Genomic DNA, 22,664 nt, shown 5'->3' on the forward strand with positions numbered 1-22,664 from the left:
TTGTTTTAGTTAAAAGAAACCCCACTAAGCCCATTCGTGCTGCCCACATATGCGCAGCCGTGGGCGCAGCCGTGGGTGCAGCCGGCAGCCAGGAACAGGGTCGCCTGCGCTCCTGCCACAGTTGGGCTGGGATTTACAACAGGATTTCTAGGTCAGCAATAAAGTTCTCGTAACTCTGAGCCTCATAAAGTCATAGCAGCCATGGTGGATGGCAAAGCATGTGGGTTCCAGCGACTCTGGAGGATTGCCTGAGCCTAGGGTTTCGGGATCAGCCTGGGCAAGGCAGCAAGATCAGGAAAATCAGCAGAGAAGAGGTCCAAGCAAGGCCGCCTGCTCATTCCTTCTGTTGGAAGGGTTTTCAGTACATGTGCGTAGTAGCCTCTGCTCTATTTTAGGAACCTAATAATGTTGTTTATAACAGTACATTAAGAAGACTATGTAGAACTACCCAATATATTTAAGATAGCATAGTCAAGCACAGAAGCTGTACTAGGAATGAAATAGTCTTTGATGAAACAAACATACCTGGTGTGAAGATAGATAGACTGTGCTCCACATGCATGACTCGAGACACACAAACCACAATTAAGTTTCCCATAAGCGACTTGCTACCACAATCAATGAACATCAGTAAGTTATCTTAGAGAAGTCTGCCATCAATAAATCCTTCACTAGCAACAATTATGTTATTAACAGTGAAATACAAGACTTTTGGGGACAACTTCAGGAGCACATTTCAATCTTAAAAGAAGATAGTCACCAAGAGTCAATATGTACCAAGGTATGTGGGTACCAGGAGCAGCAGAGTCTCACTACGTGTGCTAGCTTTGTGCTTGGGGCAAGCTGTTGCACATGCATTAGCAGAGACTCCCCCCCACCCCAATTAAGAGGACGATGATTGGGAATACAGCGAGAAAACCTTATTTACAGACTTGATTACTCACGTATGCTCAACACGAATACATCAGAAACTTGAAGAAACTCATCTCTTCTAAATGTTTTGTAGAAACTTTGTACAGCACATCCAGGCACATCTCTCCAGTTTTCATGTTCACGGTCCTGGGGTTGCACCCATGCCTCATGCTAACCAAAGGCCTGCTGAAAGGTACCCCAGGCCCTGCCAGGCTCTTAGTCATTTGTGTTCAGCATTAAATTGAATACATTTAGAAAACTTTTAAAAGAAGAGTTCCATGGTTCCCACAAATGTGTGTATTAATGATTAACAAGGGAAATGTCTCCTATCTGATAAATTTTGGTGACAGTTAATCTTGTGTTCTCTCTGCTAAATTTGATATGTAACAGTTCATTTCCTTAGGGACTTACAAGCGAGATGGGAGAATGTCTACTTGAGTTTTCCCAGTAAATACTTCCCTCTGAGGTAATTGTAGATGCTATAGATAATTAAAGATTCAGATGCAGTTTTAAGAAATAATACAAAGAGATCCTGTATTCATCTTACAGTTTCCAATTTAATAATGATTTAGGCCAAGATACGGGTACTTCCACATTACCATAAGAACCCATCATTATCCACATATCCAGGTTCTCCTGTCTCACTATGTGGCCCCCTTTCTGAAAAGTCTTCATTCTTTTTTTTTTTTTTTTTCATTTTTCGAGACAGGGTTTTTCTGTGTAGCCCTGGCTGTCCTAGAACTCACCAGTTCTGCCTCTGCCTCCTGAGTGCTGGGACTAAAGGTGTGTGCCACCACTGCCCGGCAAAAGTCTTCATTCTTAAAGACCACATTCAGAATGTTACAGGAATGGAATTATATAATTAGAGCACTCTTATGGCTTGCTTTAATAACTTAGCATAATCTCCTGCAGATTCACAAAAGCTGCTGCTTGTATCAGTAATTAGATCCTTTATGTTATTGAGTACTATTCTATGGTATAGATATGCCACAATTTATCTTGCCAGACACAAGATCAAAGGGTTGAAGGACATATAGTTGATTCTAGGAGTGTGTGTGTGAGAGGGGCGGGTCTCTCTATGTAGCCTTGGCTATCCTGAAATTTTCTGTGTAGACCAGGCTGGCCTTGATCTCACAGAGATCTGCCTGCTTCTATCCCCAAAGTGTTGGGATTAAAGATGTGCAGCATCATGTCCAGTCAATTCCAGGTTTCTAACGTTAAAGATAATTCATGTATGTTTTTAAATTGTGTGTGTGAATGCTGTGTGTGAACACGCGTGCTCGTTATGCTGTAGTATGCAGAAGGAGGTCAGAGGAAAACTTTGTGAAGTCAGTTTTTTCTTCCCACCATTATTGGTGGGTTCCAGGAATTGAACTCAGGTCATCAGAGCTGCCTGTTTAGCACTGGTTAGCAACTTTACTGGATGAACCATCTTGCTGGCTCCATCATATGTAAGTCTTCGTGTGTCTGTCAGATACCCTGGAACTGGAGTTCCAGACAATCGTGAGCTGCCCTGTGGGTGCTGGGAATTGAACCCGGGTCCTTTGAAAGAGCAGCTAGAGCTCTTAACAGTTGAACCATCTCTCCAGCTCCTGCTGGCTTTTAAAAGTAGATTATGTGCAATTTTCTATGTAGTTAATCATGTCTTTGTAAATAAGGAGACTTTTATTCTTTTCTTTCCAATTTGTACACATTCAATTTCTTTTTCTTGCCTTATTGCTATGTCTAAAACTACAAGTTTAAATTTACTATAAATTCCTGGAGATTTGCTGAAACACATTTGCCTGAAGAGGGACCACCCAATTCAAGCCCGTTGTTATTGGTGTCCACAGACAATTCAGATTTCATTTCTTGTAATTTTGATAAATAGCTGATAAGGCTCTTTGGGGTTTCTAATTGGAACCTGCTCTTCAAAGTCTTTGAAGCCTCAGGAGCCCTTAAGGAGCTAACTCAAAACAAGCTAACAGAGCAAAGGGCCCAGTGAGGTGGACTAGGGAGCCATTTGAGGAAGCTGTGAGAGGCAGTGGTGCTTCGAGGACTGCTGTCTGGGGCTGACCTAGGGAGCACCTTCGAGGGAGCACCTTCGAGGACTGCTGTCTGGGGCTGACCTAGGGAGCACCTGCAACCTACAGTTTGTTCTTCCAGCCACCACCTTCTTCTAAATTGGGAGTAGCAATAATTTTAAACTCTAGAGATAGGAACTACCTCTAGCCAAGCCACCCTATGATTATACATTAGAAATAAAGATTGTTGGGAACTCTTGTGAGCTGACTTATGTCAAATAAAAAAGGGTTGTGAAGCTCTACTAGGTTTCTAGTAATTAGTACTTAAATACATTTTAACAATACAAACTCTGTGTCTTACTTTGTTAAACAAAATTATTTTGTTTTAAGAATGTGTCTATTTTCTGTGTTAGTGATGTGTTTCTATGTTGATACAATGTACCTGATCCATCATAGAGAATCCCATAGCCATTGTGGAGTTAGAAAACGTCACTGCCTCATGGCGTGTGCTCTGGTCCAGTCAGGCCTCAGGTACAAACACAGTTTCAATTTTGCATCTTCCCAGTGTCAGTAACTCTTGTAAATGGTTTGTTGAAAACATTCGAAGCTGCTTCCTACGCCTGCACATGGCACTGCCAGCGGACAGTTAGTCACTGTCCTTTAAAATCACAGCCATGACTGATGACCCTCTGTGCACTCCTGTAACTCGTTTTTAAAATTGGAAGACTCAGAGGGGTCACCTCACCCACTCTGTGAACGCAGAAGCCTGAGCTTGGGATGCTGACTGGCTCCTCTAAGCCTCAGTCTCCTGGTCTGAAAGAGACACCAGGACATGCGTGCATCCGACTGTGCAGGTGGTTCTGTTGAGGGTCTGGCCTGAGGCTAGGCGGTGAGCTCTCTCAGGCTCCTTCTCTGCACACTGCTTTTATTGACGGTACGCTCTCCTGTCCTTGTCATACTTCGATACCACACTTCCCGAATGGTAGAGGCGAACTTCCCACCAGAAATATTAACAGCGGGGATCCGGAAAGCTCAATGGCAAAGCTACCTCATCTCACCAATGTTCTGCTGTAGTGTCTGTTCACACAGAGCAGCCCATGCATAAAACTGCATGTGCTTACTCAACTTGCTTACTCGACAGTGGGGGAAAGGCTCCCCATGTGACCTGGAAGTTCTAGGGTCTACAAAAGACATCTGCAATTCAGTGACATAGTGAATAACCTTCTGACAAAAAACCCTCCCACCATGCCCCAACCTGCAGCCATGGTGTGTGGTGCACGCCCAATGCTTTTTATGCAGTCAGCTTCCATCCAAAGCAGAGTTGTGGATGGTTAAGTAACACAGTGTTCTCACGATACAAGGCAATAGCATGCTACCTACGGGTGCTGTTTGTATTTTGTTTTTTAAAGGACAGAATAGCAACTGCCACTTTCATTTTGACAACCACAATTTGCAAATGGGTGTGTCTGCAAATTGAGTATGGTGTGAACAGAAACGGTTCTATGTGAAGTGCTTGCGAGGATGATGGGTCAGCAAAGGACCTCTGATGACTCTCGATTCTTGCCCAAGGCTCCCTGTTCATCCTTTCTCATTCTGTTGTAGGATGACAGGGCATCTGGGCACCCTTCAAACAAAGAGAGGGCAGTCAGAGACTGTCTGGCTTCTTCACTTCAAAGGTCTTTGTTTTAATGCAAGCCCCAGGACTTTAGTGTTACTATCAGGCCTTTCTTGGAGCTGCTTTGAAGTATTCCTCCCTCGGGATGTCCACTACACCTCCATACCATTTCTGAAGCCAGATGTGTTCTACCCACATCTTCATGAAGAACCACTCATACTGGCGGGGCCACTTCCTCATCCCTGGATGCCTGCAGGAGCAAAGAGATAGCACAGTGAACCTGCAATTCTGCACCTCAGCCACTCCCACCTGTAGGCCTGATTTGGGCTGAGAGTTCTTCAACCCAGCAAGAGGTAGAAGCTGATGAACTGGGGGTGGGGGTTTCAGGGCTGGGGGAGTCCTAGGAAGGCAGGAAGCTGTAGACTCTATACAGAGCAGCTAAGAGCTCAGCTCTGGACCCTGCTAATGAGTTCGGATGCTAATGCTGCACCTGTGGCTATCTTTTTACCCATGTATAAGGTTACAATGCTCATCATAGGGCTGTACGGGGAGCAAACAGGAAATGCACACCAAAATAACACTCAGTTCCAGCCAGTGCTCAATGGATGCTGGTGGTTGCTAGTGGGAAACCATGAGTGTGTCTGTAGCAAAGGTAACAGAATGGCGAACCTGTAAAATGCATCTCCTTGTGGGGAGATTTTCATTCCTGCAGGAAGCATAGACAGAGAGCTCTGCTTGTGTGCTGCATAGGCTGGTCCTGGGGTGTTTGAAAAAGCAAACTGAGCAAGCCAGGAAGTGTTGTAGATAACCCTGGGGTTGCTAATTTTGATGCTAATTCCACTCTCTTGGAAGGAGCTGCTCAAAGGAGGACTGAGTCAAGTACTCCGGTGACTTCTGGTGAACCGTCCCCTAATGAACAAAGGAGCCAATCACTGGGTGAGTAGGAGGGACTTCTGGGTTGGAGAGTGGAAGAGAGGAAGCAAGAGGGAGAGAGGGTCCTTTTGGTTTGGGATTGTGTGAGGACAAGATAGCCAATTTCAATGGTGCCATTGGGAATTTAGATTTAATAAGGCTTACAGATTAGGATTTTAGTTGTTGCTCCTGGAGATTAATTTACCATTGTAAATCTGAACTAAGTTTGTGTTGCATTTTCCTTCACATATCGGCAGCAAAGTGTGGGCTTGCCAAATGTGCACCACAAAGGCCATGGGGAATTTGAAGTATGGGGCTGGCGTGGTAGTGACCTGCCAGTGGGAACTTAGTGAGCTGGGTGGAGAGATTTTGGAGCTCTGAGTCAGAGAGTCTCCATGGGTAAGACCTCTGGGCCTGAGAGTAGCTGGGCATTGTGTGGGGGTGGGGCTGGGGGTGGGGTGAGGGGAAATGCAGTGCATATTTTTTAATATTTCCCACAACAAGGAGCAGCAAGCCAGGAAGTAGCATTCCTCTACTGTCTCTGATATCCATTTATTCTTCTCTATTTTGGGACAAACCATTTTTTTTTTTTGGTATGATAAGTCTTATTACGTAGCTTAGGTTAACCTTGCAGGGATTCACTGTAGCTCAGGATGGCTTCAGACTCTGAATCTTTCTGCCCAGCCTTCCAAATGCTGGAGCTATAGGCACGTACCAATACCAGCTGGTTTCGGGGAAACCAATTTTAAAGCATCCACATACCTTGAAAACATGGCTTGCCTGGCGAACTCTACCTCCCCTGGCAGCACCGTGACCATCCGGCCGGTGAGCGTTAACCGGGCACAGCGGGGGTCTTCTGGGTCAACGATGTTTTTTCTGCATGGGAAGAACATTGTTCATACATGAAGGCAACATAAGAGCCTGGATTACCAAGGATTTCACCAAACATTTAAAGCAGTCACATTGCTGGTTATGCCACCTCAGATTTTTATATTGTCTGTGACCACTGTAAAATATTTTATCATAGGCCATGCAGGCTTTGTGCATATGCTGGATGCCAGCAGGGTAGTCAGAAGACAGCAGATGGGCTGGAGAGATGGCTCAGCAGTTAAGAGCACTGACTGCTCTTCCAGAGGTCCTGAGTTCAAATCCCAGCAACCACACAGTGGCTCACAACCGTTGGTAATGAAATCTGACACCCTATTCTGGTGTGTCTGAAGACAGCTACAGTGTACTTAGATATAACAATAAGTAAGATCTAGAAGAAGAAGAAGAAGAAGAAGAAGAAGAAGAAGAAGAAGAAGAAGAAGAAGAAGAAGAAGAAGAAGAAGAGGAGGAGTCGGAGGAGGAGTTGGAAAAGGAGGAGGAGGAAGAGAAGGAGGAGGAAGAGGAGGAGGAGGAAGAGGAAGAAGAAGAAGAATTAAGAAGACAGGCCAGGGTCTACATGCTGCGGGAACAGCAATTTGCTATTGTTACTGTGGTAGTTTGGCCTGTCTATGTGTTAATGACTTGGTCAGGAAAAGATAATCCTGAAGTCTGGGCTGTGATGAGCAACTTTAATCCCAGCGCTCAAGAGGCAGAGGCAAGCAGATCTTTGGCTTCGAGACCAGCCTGGTCTACAGAACAAGTCCTAGGACAGCCAGGGCTACACAAAGAGACCCTGGTCTTAGGGAAAAAAAAAAAAAAAACCAACAACAAAACACCCTGACATACCAAAACCACGAAATCACAGGGTTAATGGAAAGCAAACCAAGTTTTATTTATGTGTAAAATAGAGCTAAAAACCAGAGAGAGCCTGAGAGACTGCGAGTCCTGAGAGCCCTTGGGCTACTCCCAGCTCAGCCCTTGGAAGCTATCAGGGTGGTGCTGGCTTTGTCAGTTCGTTGGAATGTTCAGGTTAGGAGGGAAAACTGGTCACTCTGGTATTTCTCAAGCCTTGAAAGGCTTTGGTAGGATCTAGAAAAAAAGTGTTCCTCCAGGCAGATTCAGTTCCAGACAGTGTGTCTGCATGTCTGTCTAGTCAGCAAATCTCTAAGGCTCAGGAAAGATCCATTCATCCCTTCCCCCATCATGTGTGTGTCCGTCTGTCTGTGTGTCCGCCCGTCTGTCTTTCACTTCTCTCTCCCTCCCTTGGTCTGTGGTCATTTTGACTCATTTTAATAATGCCCATCTTATGACCTTGTCAGATCTTAAAGTTTCATAATCTTTGCCCTTTTCCTCTCTCCCTCCCTCCCTCCTTGTCTTTTTCTTCTCCTCTTCCTCTTTTTTCCTCCTCTTCCTCCTCCTCTTTCTCCTCTTCCTCCTCCTCCTCTTCCTCCTCCTCTTCTCTTCCTCTTCCTCCTCTTCTGCCTCTTCCTCTTCTCCTTTTCCTCCCCCCTCCTCCCTCTTTCCTCCTTCCCAACTCCTCATTTTTTTTTTAGAGGAAGAAAGAGCAATGCCGCCCTCCACGTTTTTTTTCTAACTGTCATTTTCTTCCTGGAGTCACCTTTAGTGTTTCACATCTAGACATGGTTTTGTATTTTCTTATTTTTAGGCACCAGCAAGTAACATCTTGCTTTCTGTGGACTTAACATGGTGTGCATATATCAAATTATAACCCTGTGACTTGATGTTTTCCACTGATTTACACTGAAGATTTGTTTGTGCTGACAGCAGGTGGTTCTACTCCAACTACCTGTGTGTTGCCTATAGAGGTCTATAGTAAAAACGTTTATGAAATTTATCTACTTCTTCTACTTTGGTTTTCCCGTTTTCATTCTAACTTGGCTGTAAATGATTCTGTGGTAATCATTGCTGCATATGACGCCCTGGGCATAGATCCCAGGATGGTCATTGGTTGGCATGGTCTCTTTGGCTTTGCAAAACTCTTTTGCAATTCATATTCTGAGCAAGAAGGAATTTGTGGCTATTTATTCTCTCTGATGTCTGATATTAACAGAAAAAAGTTTTCACAATTGAACATTTCAGTAGTGTTTTAGCTATAGCTCTTTGGTTGTATGTGAAGTCAAACATATAACATGTTTATTGACCATTTGAGTTTCTTTTCCGGTATATTTTTCTGTTGGGTTAAGTGGTTTACCATTTTTTTAAGATTTATTATTTTATTTTATGTATATGAGTACACTGTACCTGAACAGATGGTTGTGAGCCACGATGTGTTTGCTGGGAATTGAACTCAGGACCTCTGCTCACTCCAGCCCAAAGATTTATTTATAATTATATGTAAGTACACTGTAGCTGTCTTTATACACACCAGAAGAGGGCATCAGTTTTCATTATGGATGGTTGTGAGCCACCATGTGGTTGCTGGGAATTGAACTCATGACCTTTGGAAGAGCAGCTAGTGCTCTTAACCACTGAGCCAACTCTCCAGTCCTGGTCAATTCTTTTTTCAAAAAAAGGATTTATTCATTTTACTTATATAACTACACTATAGCTGTCTTCAGACACATCAGAACAGGGTATTAAGTCCCTGTTACAGATGGTTGTGAGCCTCCATGTGGTTTCTGGGAATTGAACTCAGGACCTCTGGAAGAGCAGTCAGTGCTCTTAACCACTGAGCCATCTCCCCAGCCCTCATGGTCCACTCTTAATATCAATGTACATTTAGTCTATCTCCAATATTCCCCTCAATGTCTGAAAAGTTCTAGAAGGCTTAAAAGTTCAAGTCCAAAGTTTCTTCTGAGACTCAAGGCAAACCTAGCTGTAAGCCTCTGTAAATTCAAAAGACAAGTTGTACACTTACAACACACAATGACACAACTTAAACATTCCTGGTTCAAAAAGGAAGAGTTGCGGACCAGGAAGCGAGAGTGAGGGGGAGAGCAAGACCCAGCCCTAGAGGGAGAGGCCTCGGGTCCACGCCCACTGCGGGGCGGTGTGCAGTGAGCTCCGTCCCATGGCTTTGCCGCTTGCAGCCCTCGAGGCTCCTCTCTCGGGTTGGCTCTGTGTGCTACCTGTAGCTTTCCTTAGCAGAAGAGCCACTCGCTGGGCTCTGACATCCAGGGTGTCTACTGAAGCTTAGGGTTCGCCCTCAAGGCTTTATTCATTGCCCTCTCTAGGACTGCCTGAACATGGCTCCAGCCCCATTACACATTTTGGGGCCTTTTAAACTTTTCTTGAAAATCTGGATGTGTGTTTCCATGGCTACATCACCTATGCATTCTGCACATATACAAAATTAGGATGCACACCGACAACACCAGGTCTGCTCTCAGATCTAGCAGTGTCTAGACCATGTCTCTGAATGCCTATATAGCTGAGCAGAGTAAAATGAATTCTGGGAAGACAGTTTCCTTGAAGGCCTTTCGTGAACAGAAAGTTCCAGAGCCCTCTTCTCCAAGCCACATCTTTCAAACAGGTTTATTCCTTTACATCTTTAGGCCCGAAATGGACACAATCTGGCCAATTCTGATGCCCTCAGGACATCTTTGCCAGTGTTCTGATACAAAGTATGAAATTCCTTTTTTGTTAAATTGGTGTTTATCTGTTCTTTGATGCTGTCTTCCTTACCTCAAACTTGAAAACCACTTCTCTTCTGTCTAACAAGTTTTTCAAATCTTCCTGATCTCTCTCTTTTTGTTCTCAAATCTCATTACAAAAAACCCAGAATTATTAAAAAACAAAACAAAACAAAACACCCAGTGTCTTACTTAGGTATTCTATTACTCAGGCAAAAAAGCCAGGATCAAAAAGCAAATTGGGGAAGAAAGGCTTAATTTAGTTTATACTTCCAGATCATGGTCCATCACTAGAGGAAGTCAGGACAGGAACTCAAGTAGGGCAGGAACCTGGAGGCAGGAGCCGATGCAGAGACCATGGAGGGCGCTGCTCCTTGGCTTGCTCAGCCTACTTCCTTCTAGAGCCCAGGACCACCAGCCCCGGGATGGCTCCACCTACCATGGGATGGGTCCTCCTCCACTGATCACTAATTGAGAGAATTCCTTACAGTTGGATCTCAATGGAGGCATTTCCTCAACTGAGGCCCCTTCTTCTCTGATGACTCTAGTTTGTGTCAAGTTGATACAAAAAACCAGTCAGTATACCAAAATAACCCACTGCACAGCTTGAAATCTGAAAAGCCACCCACAAAGTCTCAGGGAAGGGATAAAATGCAGACCAGATGCTTGTTACAATGGACCCCACACAGACTGCTCTTAGTTCCTAATGGAGAGCTTGCTCCCACCGGATGTCAAACGTATTCTCTCATCAACCAGAACTAGCCTCTTACCTCACAGTGTTCTCTGGCCTCTCTAGAGCGCATTTCCAAACTTCCAGATTCATCCAGCAAACCAGTTCCAAAGTGTTCTAAACCACATATCAGGTTTTTAACCATGTTTTTTTCCCACTGAGCAAAACAATTTAAGGGAGGAAATTTACTTTGTGTCATGGCGTCAGAGTTACAGCCCTCCGTCTGCTAAGTCCATTACTGTGGGCCCAAAGGGAGGTTGACTATCACGGAACATCTGAAGGGGCAAGCTCACCTTAAGATGGACAAGACACAGAGAGGGCTGGGAGAAGGTAGCAACAGGGTCTGTCTGTCCAGGGCATGTTCCTAGTGATCCTCTTGCTTTCACTGGTACCCCCTCCTGAACTTTCTATCTCATTCTAAAGTGGTGCTATGTTCCGGGGACCAAGTCTTTACCAAGGTGGAGGACACTTCACTCAAACCATAATATGTGCAAGGCACCCCTTTAAACAAAATAGTCCTTTACATCACCCTGTACACAACACAGTCCTGGAGGTTTGTCTGTGTATTCATATGCTTGGGCAGCTACCACCACTGCCTAATTTTAGACCATGCACATAGCATGTGCCAGTCAGACTGTGTGATGGGTGTAGACCTCATGTGGAATAGCAGAAGCCCAACAGTCAGCGTCATTACAAAGAAGGGTGACAGGTTAGAGGCCTTTTTCTGCCACATGGTGACCCTCAGCTGAAGTCTGTAGCATGTATAGCTTTGCTACCCTGCCTACGACTCCAGGAATGGGCAGTGCTACCAGCTCCCACCCAGATTCCCTTGAATCCACAGATTGAAAAACACAGACACACATGTTGCTCAATTTCAATTTGCCTTTTGGCACAATTGCTGGGTGCTAGTTATCTCTTGCCTGGAGAAGCGTGCCCTTAGCTCCACATCTCCACCTGCCCTCAGCCTTAGTTGCTCAGTTACATCTAGTCCCAGTTAAACAAACACCCCTATCCCCAGCCTGTAGGAATGCTGCTTTGCCCAGATCTTACATGGATGGTCACCATGTCTGCCTCAGAAGCATGGTGAACTCTCTCTGTCACCTCTCCTTTTGTCTGTCTCCTGCCCTCAGGAAAGTGGAAGTCCCACCTATTCCTTCCTCCCAGCAATTGGTCCGTGGCTTCTCTACTGACAGATCAAGAACCAGGTGGGGAACAGGACCATAGTATCAGAAGCACTCCTACAGAAGTCACATACATTAAAGCAGTCCTCGGGGATTGATAGAAGGGAGAGACAAGGCTCAGAAACACACCCTTCACATAGGATGCCTGGTATTTGAGACAGAAACTAGCCGGTAATGTTTATTATCCAATAATCAGTGCTGAAATGGCTGGCTGTCTAGGAAAAGCTTTAAAGATATATTATTATGAGCCAGGCCTAGCAGCACACGCCTTTGATTCCGGCACTCAGGAGGCAGAGGAGGGTGGATCTCTGTGGGTTTTAGGTCAGACTGGTCCACAGAGTGAGTTTCAGGACAGCCAGAGTTACATAGTGAGATCCTTTCTGGAACCCGCACCCCAAGTCTTTATGTCGTTCTGTGCACATATCAATTCTATACAGAATCAATGATTTAAATGTGCGAAGCTGTAGAAGTCAGGGTTGGTTCTACCACTCAGCCCCATGCTCTCAGAAATAAGACTCAGACTCAAAATATATTTACAAATACCTTGTCCATATATTTAGGGTCTTCTCTGACTAGATCATAACTTAAAATAAGCCCATTTGTTCTAATCTACATTCTGCTACATGACTTGAGCTCAGGTACCATGATTCTGTCTAGCTACACCGTTCCTGGGCAAATCTCCTGTGCCTGGCTCTCCCCCAGATGCTTTCATGCCTCCTGGATATCTCACCTCCTATTTCCCACTTAAGCCATAGGCCAGCAAATGTATTATTGACATGTGCCACATCCATAGAGGCATAAGGTATACTACCTAAAGCAAAAGTCTACTGCATTTGAGATGAAATATGGAAACTATATCATGTTTGTAGCTATAAATCTGGAGTTATATACAGTTGTGAGGTGCCATGTGGGTGCTGGGAATTGAGCCCTGTTAGAGACACCCCACATTAAGCTCAAGATGCCTGGGACCCCTGATGACAAGGAAGAAAAACCTCCTGGGGGTACCATGTTTCAAAGCACGAGGCTATGGCCTCTTGCGGACCCCAGTATGAGTACTGAGAGGCCCCAAGGCCTGCTTCTTTGGTGCAAGCACCTTGTGATGTCATTTCTGCAATTATTCTTAGTACTTACTATTTTCTTTCTCTATTTACTATTCCTTTTCTTTCTTCTTTCCTTGGATTAAACTGGTGTTTAGTGACCTGGCAAGATCTAGTTGGAGCCCGCTTGGAATCCAGAAATTAGATGTTACCAATGATAGTAAAGTGAAGGCTGTTCATGAATTCAAGAGAAATGTGTGTTACAGTCACTCACTCTAGGTGGAAATGAAAGGAACCTAGAATTGCGGGCAGAGATGAGCAAGTCTACAGTTGTTCCTCCTCTCAATTCTGTATAATAAAAATACGATATTTTTATTATAAAACTGAGGATGGAATAACATACAAATATTTCCCAGAAAGTCAGCAATGGGTTCCAGGGACAATGGTGACAGCCCACTAGGAATTCTCCATACAGGTTAGGTGAGGATGTTTTTGTAGACAGGCAGATAGGGTCCAAAAATTATAGACTGAAGGGTCAGCCGTATGACCTCATGTTTGCCCTTTTATGAAACCATATTGTCTCACATATGTCTGAAAGATACTGACTTTGTATCCGCAATACTGCTGCCCCGAACCTTACTGGAGATTGGTGGTTGTGAGATTCAAAAAATTGTGCTTGCTCTAAAATTTTAATGTCTGAGATTGTATAGTTTCCTTTTTTGTGTGTTCTAAATCTGTATTACTGTGTCACAAGAAAATGTTGGCACAGGAAAATTGAGAAGCATTTACCACCCCCCCCCCAAGAATTTTGTAACCCAATTTCCTTGTATGATTTCAATAAGGGACTGGAGCTGAGTCATGTCTAGGTTGAGCACCCTGTCTCCCTCGTTCAAGGGCTCACACGCAATACACCAGCCTGCCATTGTATCTGAAGTGTGTGTTTTCTCATTTGCCTACCAGGAATCCCTAATCCTTGACGACCCCTGACTCTTGTCGAGGCTGGACCCCAGCACAGCCCCAAACCTCTGGAAGAACAGTCAGTGCTCTTAACTGCTGAGCCCTCTCTCCTGTCCCATAAGTAGGATTTCTTAAATAAGACAGATGAATAAGTCATACAGACAGAATAGATTTCTTAAAATATCAATTTTGGCACTGAGGAGATGGTTCAGTGGATTTGGGGGCTTGCTATACAAGCAAAAAGACCTGAGTTCAGATCCAGCATCCATGTAAAAGCTGGGTATGGGTTTCACGCGTGCCTGGAACTCTGACGCTGGAGGGCAGACACAGGTGGATGCTTGGAGCTTAATGGCCAGTCAGCCTAACTGAAATTCAACTTCACTAAGGGACCCTGTCTCTCAAAAGAAGGTGGAGAGTAATTTAGGAAGACAACCTTGTTCTCCTCTGGCCTCTGCATGAGCATGCATGGATACACATTACAACCACACATACAGTAAGTACCCTTACACACACACACACACACACACACACACACACACACACACACCGTGTAAACTTTTCTCATAACAAAGATTCGCCTGCCTCTACCTCCTGAGTGCTGGGATTAAAGCTATTTGTCACAACACCTGGCTCACAACTAAATCTTTAAAGATCTAAACTTTGGGCTGTGGTGGTAGCACAGGACTTAAGTCTCAGCACCAGGAGTTCAGAGGCAAGCTGATCTTGTGAGTTTAAGGCCAGCCTGTTCTACACAGGAAGGTTTAGACTATCCAGGGTTACACAGGGAGACCCTGTCTCAAAAGAAATCCATCCTTTCAGGGCATGACTACTAAACTAAGTAAATGAAGACACACAATACCCAGAGATATGACGTCACAACAATATGATTTCTGAAGTCTTATGGTTCCTACTGGTGTGGTTAGCTACATGAATAGACTTTCTTCCGCCACTCACAGCTCTGCAGATCCAGCTAAGAGTTGTGGGCACAGCTTGCACACACCCTATTTTGGAATTCTGCATCTGTGAGAACTATTTTGATATGTAATTTCTATTCTCCTAACAGTCTAGCTGGTTTTAAGTTGGTGATCACTGTGTAAGATAATGGGACAGACACATGGCACCCAAGGAACCACACCCAGGTTGTCCTCGGGCTCCATGCTCAGGCACACAGATGCAGTATGAATCACATTGACGATAAATCAATTCTAACTGGGTTTACCTATTTAAATGTGCAGAACAGAATGCCAACACACTGGCAGAAGTTCACATTACATAGCCAACCATTTGGCTATTAGAAGGTCTAACTCCAGTAAGCCAAGACTGAGTCTTATATAATGTCTAACAAGCACTGGATCGCATCCCAACACTGTTATTTTGTTTGATTGAGCAGACAGGAGGCTTATATCCTGTCCATGCCCAAAGCAGAAGAGGTGAGAACACAGGTGCACAGAGACAGGGGTGAGTACACAGGTACAGAGACAGGGGTAGGTACAGGTGCACAGAGGCAGGGGTGAGTACACAGGTGCACAGAGACAGGGTTAGGTACACAGGTGCACAGAGGCAGGGGTGAGTACACAGGTGCACAGAGACAGGGGTAGGTACACAGGTGCACAGAGGCAGGGGTGAGTACACAGGTGCAGAGACAGGGGTGTACACAGGTGCACAGAGACAGAGGGAGTACACAGGTGCCCAGAGATAGGTGTAAGTACATAGGTGCACAGAGACAGGGGTGAGTACACAGGTGCACAGAGGTAGGGGTGAGTACACAGGTGCACAGAGGCAGGGGTGAGTACACAGGTGCAGAGACAGGGGTAGGTACACAGGTGCACAGAGGCAGGGGTGAGTACATAGGTGCACAGAGACAGGGGTGAGTACACAGGTGCACAGAGACAGGGTGAATACACAGGTGCATAGAGACAGGGGAGTACACAGGTGCACAGAGACAGGGTGAATACACAGGTGCACAGAGACAGGGGAGTACACAGGTGCACAGAGACAGGGTGAATAGACAGGTGTACTGAGACAGGGGGTGAGTACACAGGTGCACTGAGACAGGGGGAGTACACAGGTGCACAGAGACAGGGGGAGTACACAGGTGCACAGAGACAGGGGGAGTACACAGGTGCACAGAGATAGGTGTAAGTACATAGGTGCACAGAGGCAGGGGTGAGTACACAGGTGCACAGAGACAGGGGGAGTACACAGGTGCACAGAGACAGGGGGAGTACACAGGTGCACAGAGACAGGGGGAGTACACAGGTGCACAGAGACAGGGGGAGTACACAGGTGCACAGAGACAGAGGGAGTACACAGGTGCACAGAGACAGGGGTAAGTACACAGATGCACTGAGACAGGGGTAAGTACACAGGTGCACAGAGACAGAGGGAGTACACAGGTGCACAGAGACAGGGGGAGTACACAGGTGCACAGAGACAGGGTTGAGTACACAGGTGCACAGAGACAGGGTTGAGTACACAGGTGCACAGAGACAGGGGGAGTACAGAGGTGCACAGAGACAGGGGTAAGTACACAGGTGCAGAGACAGGTGTAAGTACATAGGTGCACAGAGACAGGGGGAGTACACAGGTGCACAGAGACAGGGGGAATACACAGGTGCACAGAGATAGGTGTAAGTACATAGGTGCACAGAGGCAGGGGTGAGTACACAGGTGCACAGAGACAGGGGTGAGTACACAGGTGCACAGAGACAGGGGTGAGTACACAGGTGCAGAGACAGGGGTAGGTACACAGGTGCACAGAAGCAGGGGTGAATACACAGGTGCACAGAGACAGGGGTAGGTACACAGGTGCACAGAGACAGGGTGAGTACACAGGTACACAGAGACAGGGGTAAGTACACAGGTGCACAGAGACGGGGGAGCACACAGGTGAACAGAGACAGGTGTAAGTACACAGGTGCACAGAGGCAGGGGAGTACACAGGTGAACAGAGACAGGTGTGCGTACACAGGTGCACAGAGACAGGGGTGAGTACACAGGTGCACAGAGGCAGGGGGTGAGTACACAGGTGCACAGAGACAGGGGTGAGTACACAGGTGCACAGAGGCAGGGGTGAGTACACAGGTGCACAGAGACAGGGGTAAGTACACAGGTGCACAGAGGCAGGGGTGAGTACACAGGTGCACAGAGACAGGGGTGAGTACACAGGTGCACAAGGGCAGGGGTAAGTACACAGGTGCACAGAGACAGGGGTGAGTACACAGGTGCACAGAGCTTTGAGTTCTGCTGCCACCCTTACAGAGAGAATAAGAAAGCAGACAAAAATTAGAAATAGAAAACTCAATCAAAATAATATCAATACTAGGGTGGGCACAGCCAAGGTGGCTTCCAGAGAGCCACCGGAGGACCCGGAGGACCATCCTTAGTTGGCAGTGCACACAGTGAGCATCCCGGTCAAGCAGTCAGAGCCCATGTCCTCTGGAGGAGCAGTCAGTCAGTGCTTCCAACTGCTAAGCCATCTCTCCAGATCCAAGATGGAATTTTTGATCCCTTGCCCCAGGCAGGGCCTAGATGTGTGTTTGGCAGGTGCAGGCTGCTGTGCAGGAGTTAAATTAAGGGACGATGAATAACACGGTGCAAGCAGGTGTCAGTCTACACAAACCTTGAGAAAGTGTTTCTAAAGACTAAGGTTTGATAGAGACTGGCTGTGTTTGTTGCAGATACTCTTCCTGGAAACCCTGGGGAGTATGGGAAAAATACTTTTTATATTTTAACAACCTTTAATATGATCAATCATGATGTCTGGTGATGTTTATCACCAGGGAAACGACAACAGATATGGTAGTGTCTGCCAGTACCGCAGTGAAAACCAGGCCCCATTTAAGTGAGACTGTGTGACTGGATCTTGTGGGATACGCAGATTGGTCCAAATCGCCTAACTTAGTTGTTTATTCAGGTATAGTATTTGCCAGGAATATATTTTGTAATTTAGAGGTTGATTAGTTTTCACAGTGTCCATCTTATGAGGACCAGAGAGGCAACGTGCTGTCGGCAGAGGAGTAACTTGGAAGGTTTGGGTTGTTCAAACCCAGCAGAATCTAAGGAAGGTCATCCTCAGGAGGACTGGCCCTCAGAGAGTTCCTGGATGGCAGTCTCCAAGTTCTCGGGAGCGCTGACTGGCATCCTATGTCTGAGACCTTGACCACAACACACCATCTGGCCCCCTAGGGATTGACAAAGTCTCAGGAGCTGAGATCAAATGCAGCCACTATGGTGTGCACAGGATCAGAGTATACTGAACCCAGACTACCCAGGTCTGGAAGCTTACTTGGTGTAATGGCTCTTCCTGGTTGTCAAGTTGACTATATCTGGAATGAACTTCAATCCAGAATTGGAAGGTTCACCTATGATCCTAATATGGAGGGTTGGGTGGTGGCTCAGAGGTTTAGAGCACCAACTGCTCTTCTGAAGATCTCTGAGTTTAAGGACATTGGAAGAAAGAAGACTCACTCTCTCTTCTTTGCCTGCATGCCTCATGGGACTGAGCAACTGCTAGATCCTTGGACTTCCATCCACAACTGCTGCTGACCATTGTTGGGGAGTTGGACTACAGACTGTAAGTCATCAACAAATTCCCTAACTATATAGAGACTGCCTATATGTTCTGTGACTCTGAAAACCCTGCCTAATACACTCGGCCATACTCTGCACACAGTGCTAGGCACCATTGCTTGGAGAATCAGGTTTGGCCCATTCAGCGCCATGGCAGGAAGCCCTTGGAAGCTTATGTCCGCTTTCCCTTGGACTTCAGGATACACTCCCCAAGCCATTGCTCGTCTCACCCGGTGCCTTTTCAACACAGCGACCCGTGAGCTTTTGAGTCCTGTGAATCTTTCTATTAAGTCATAGAGCCAGTGGAGCCTTTGTACTCTGATGTACCGGATCATGCAGACCCTGACAGCTCCTCCTAACACTGACGGCAGGTATAAAACAGCTGTCTGTCTGTCTGACTCTCCCACACTCAGACTCATCCATCACGTTATGCCAAAGTCTTGAGAAAGATGCCTCTGTCGAGCCACGTACATGCTTAGCTTAGACTTAAGGGACTTGCCTCTACCTGCCCAGAAGCTTTTCTTTATCACACACCCCGTGAGTCCTGACAAGAGAGGGTAATAGTGACTGCGCATGCGTATTCAGACACCTCGCTGCAGGGGAGAACATCGAGTCCCATCTGAAAGTGTTATCATCCGCGGTGTTTCCCACATAGCAAAAGGCTAGTTGCTGAGTTGAGAATTTTTCTCGTGGGCTAAGATAAAGGAATCACAGAACACAATTGCAAGAAAAATGGAATCTACTCAGCACGATGTTAAAACAAACAAATGAACCAACCCGGAGACACACGGGAGAAAATAAATACAACCGCAAATGAGAAACAACTCTCCGCACATTACAAGTAATCAGAATTTGTCTACACAAGAATGTCATCAGCTTTATCTCTTCACAATTAAAGCCAATTTCTCTGACAAAATCTCTTTCAAATGAAGCCATGGAATTAGCCCTCTTAAGTAGGTTATCACGGAATAATAAAACAATATATTTGTAATTTAATTTAATATTTTACTTATTAACTTTACATCCCACTGGCTGTCCCCTCCTGGTCACCCCCTCCCATAATCCTTCCTCAGTGCCCTCTTCTCCTCTGAGCGGGTGGGGTTATCCCTCACCCCCAGCAGGGCACTTCAAGTCTCTTCAAGGCTCCCACTGAGGCCAGACAGGCAGCCCAGCTAGAAGAGCATATCCCACATACAGCTAACAGCTCCAGTAAAACAGAATATTTAAATAAGGATTTTTTCTTCTCTATTGGTGGTGGTCATTCAGAATTACATACATACATACATATATGTATATATATATATAATGTAAGTACAGAACATTCCATTCGTATAATAGGAAGCCCAGCTTATCTTGGCTCCATTTTTTCCTCTCTGATAGACTGGCTAGCGAGCCCTCAACGGTGTCCACATTCACATGTCTGGAGTGTGTGAATATACTGCCATAGGTGGCAAAAGAGAATTAAGGTTAGTAATCAGTTGGCTTTGAATGGGGAGATTATTCCTGGGCTGTCTGGTTAGATCGTAGATAATTATCAGATTCTTTTGTTCCTCCCTTTCTCTTTTTAATATTGGTGTATTGATATAGAGTCTCACTACCTAACTGAGGCTGGCCTTGAACTTTCAATCCTCCTGCCTCAGCTTCTTGAGTGCTGAGATTAAAGAACTGGGCCACCACAGTTGACTACAATTTTAAAGTAGGAGAAGGAGGTTAAAGGATGCAGTGAAGGAGAGAATGTGAGAAAGACTCAGTGCCATTCCTGGCTTCAAGTATGGCAGAGGACACAAGCTGTAGAAGCCAGGAAAGTCAGGAGAGTGGCCTTTCTAGAGCCCTCAGAAGGAAGCGGAGCCCTGACAACACCTCGATGTTGGTCCAGTGAGAGCCGCTGTTGCTTTCTGACTCCTGCCTTAGGATACAAAAACCCGGGCAGGTCACGGCACTGAGCCGTGATAGCCTGCAGCAGCAGCAGCAGCAGAACACCAGTGCTTCATGTAGGCTTTGGCGCGGAGTGCTTGGTGGTTTCTGGCAGCTTCTACTTCTGAAATGGCCAGCAAATGCAGTGCCAGCTTGGAGGGTGGACACTGTATACTCTGCAGACCCTATGCGTAGCTGTCAGTCTAGCAGCTGCTCTTATGAACGGGACAGGAGAAAGTGTCGCTCGCCCTTTCGTCGGGGCATATCTCAAACACTGCTCTAGCATCTGCTCCTCTCCTTTGCTGGATTCAGGATCCTGCTGCATCCCCAAGTCCCAGGCTTCAGGAAGGATGCAGTTATTTTAATAAATACATACCAAGCCCTTCCCAGAATGCTATGTCCAGAGGTTAGAAAAAAAGAAAAATGAAGTGATAATGCTATAGGAAAGATTGAAATACATAAATACATGATACAAAGTGTATTAAAGTATTTGTTCCATATCACTTGGATTCTTTTCTTTGGTAATCTCAGATGTGAATACAATGTATTTAGATCATAAGTACTTCCACTTCCCTCCTACAAGTCTCTTCCCTCTTCCCAGCTTCATGTTCTCTTCTTTTATAATTACCCAGGTAGCCCTTCCCATACGTACACTAGAGTAATGCATCTTCCATCCACTGGAGCATGGGCGATCGACCATGGGTCATAACACTGAAGAAAACCCTCACGCCTCCCTCCCTCCCTCCCTGGCTCCCAGCTGCCAAAGCTCCTCAGGGGTGGGGCCTTGTGAGCTCCCCCCCTTTCTTGAGTATTCACTGGCTTGATCTTGCTGGTCTTATGCTAATAACCACAGATGCTATGAGCTCACGACCAAAACAGCCCTGTTTGGATTCTTTAAAATATAATAAAAGAGATTTTGTTTTGTCAAATCCCCGGGTATTTCCATAGACTGGACAGCGCAATTCTGACACTGGTAAAATCAGAATTCCTGTACAAGGGTTGTCAATGGTAGAGAATTCTCCATAGAAGGTAACTGAAAATCTGTAGCCTGTCTTTGGTGTCACAGATGGTAGGGAAGGGCTCTACCTGCATTTAATGGGCAGAGACCAGCAATTGCCTTATGTCCTACAATGCAGAGCTTTGAATTGGCTCGCCCCAACATCTACTCCATGGGTGAACTGTTGGTGTGCAGGAAGGGACTTGTCCTATAGATCCAGAGCTGCAGCATCTCCAGGACAAAAAGATATCCAACAGGAGTCCCAGTGAGGATCCAGTAGTAAAAACCAGAAGCCTCCTACCAGACCAAGAAGTCATTGCAGTGAATATTTGCAAGCAAAGAAGGTATACTGTGGGACACACTGTGACACACTACGTCTTCCACAATGCGATTTTTGTTGTGGTGGTTGAAGGGGGAGGTTGTAAGGGTGGAGAGCAGGTTCAGGGGAGGCAGCGATGAGCGGCATTGGGATGCACCATGTGAGAGTCACAAAGAACCCATAACAAGTTGTTTAAAATTTTTACTGATTTCTTTAGCGGAAAACAAAACAACAGCAACAAAGCCTCTATCTGAATTCTGAGTTTCTCGGAGTGAAATCAAGTGGCTTAGAAACTTGGCAAAAGCATCCAAAGAAAGCAGCTCCCTTACATTTCTGTATTCACCGGGGCTAATGACTTCTCTCAATCTCTGTCAAGTCTTGCGATTTAACAGACACTGGTCAGCCACACAGTGGGGCAAGAAAAGATGGAGGAAGAACCACTTATGTGGGGAGGGAGGTAAAACCACTCTCCCCAGGAGGGGCCAGTCACTATCCTAATGCGGCTTCTCCAGGCTTCCCTCTGTGGCTGCCTGCCACCGAATCGTCACATCTCTCTCATCCAGACAGCCTTGGGATGGCAAGATTTACCTTCACCAACTGAACACTGTGTGTGTGAGACCCATTTAACTTCTATATGTTTTTCTATGTGTGAAGGAAAATTTTTCCTCAGAAGCAGGGCTTTAAACAGAACCCATGGTTCTAGGGAGTTGGGCTCATGGAATTCCTTCTGAGCAAGTAAGCCCCCCACATACCCAGAAGCCTGGAGGTTGCAAAAGCAGGCAGCTTGATTTAGTCACTGCGGGCACAGTCTCTAGGCGGCTGGAGCCATGACCTCCCCACTTTCCACTTTATAGAAATTACTCTCAGACTCTGCACTGTGTACTGCCCTGCACCCTCAGATCCTGTTCCATAGAGGTAGGAGGCTCCCCTCTCAGACCAATAAAAGTCTGTTCTGGCCACTGAGGTGGATCTGAGTTCTCATTCTTTTATTTCCCTGTGTCCAAAGAGTTATGTGTGGCCAGGCGGTGGTGGTGCACACCTTTAATCCCAGCCCT

General features: G+C 45.9%; 1 protein-coding gene across 1 annotated transcript in view; it reads right to left on the reverse strand.

Moving 5' to 3' along the window:
• Window positions 1-4,632: 4,632 nt before the first annotated feature.
• Window positions 4,633-22,664, reverse strand: part of Creg2 (cellular repressor of E1A stimulated genes 2) — a 37,752-nt gene continuing 19,720 nt past the window's right edge. The window contains exons 3-4 of the mRNA XM_052192908.1: window positions 6,205-6,318; window positions 4,633-4,780 (exon numbers count right to left, since the gene is read on the reverse strand). Of these exons, the coding sequence (XP_052048868.1) occupies window positions 4,633-4,780; window positions 6,205-6,318 (262 nt within the window). The remainder of the gene's footprint in view (window positions 4,781-6,204; window positions 6,319-22,664) is intronic.

The sequence above is a fragment of the Apodemus sylvaticus genome, chromosome 9 (assembly GCF_947179515.1).
Source record: "Apodemus sylvaticus chromosome 9, mApoSyl1.1, whole genome shotgun sequence".
NCBI lineage: Eukaryota > Metazoa > Chordata > Mammalia > Rodentia > Muridae > Apodemus > Apodemus sylvaticus.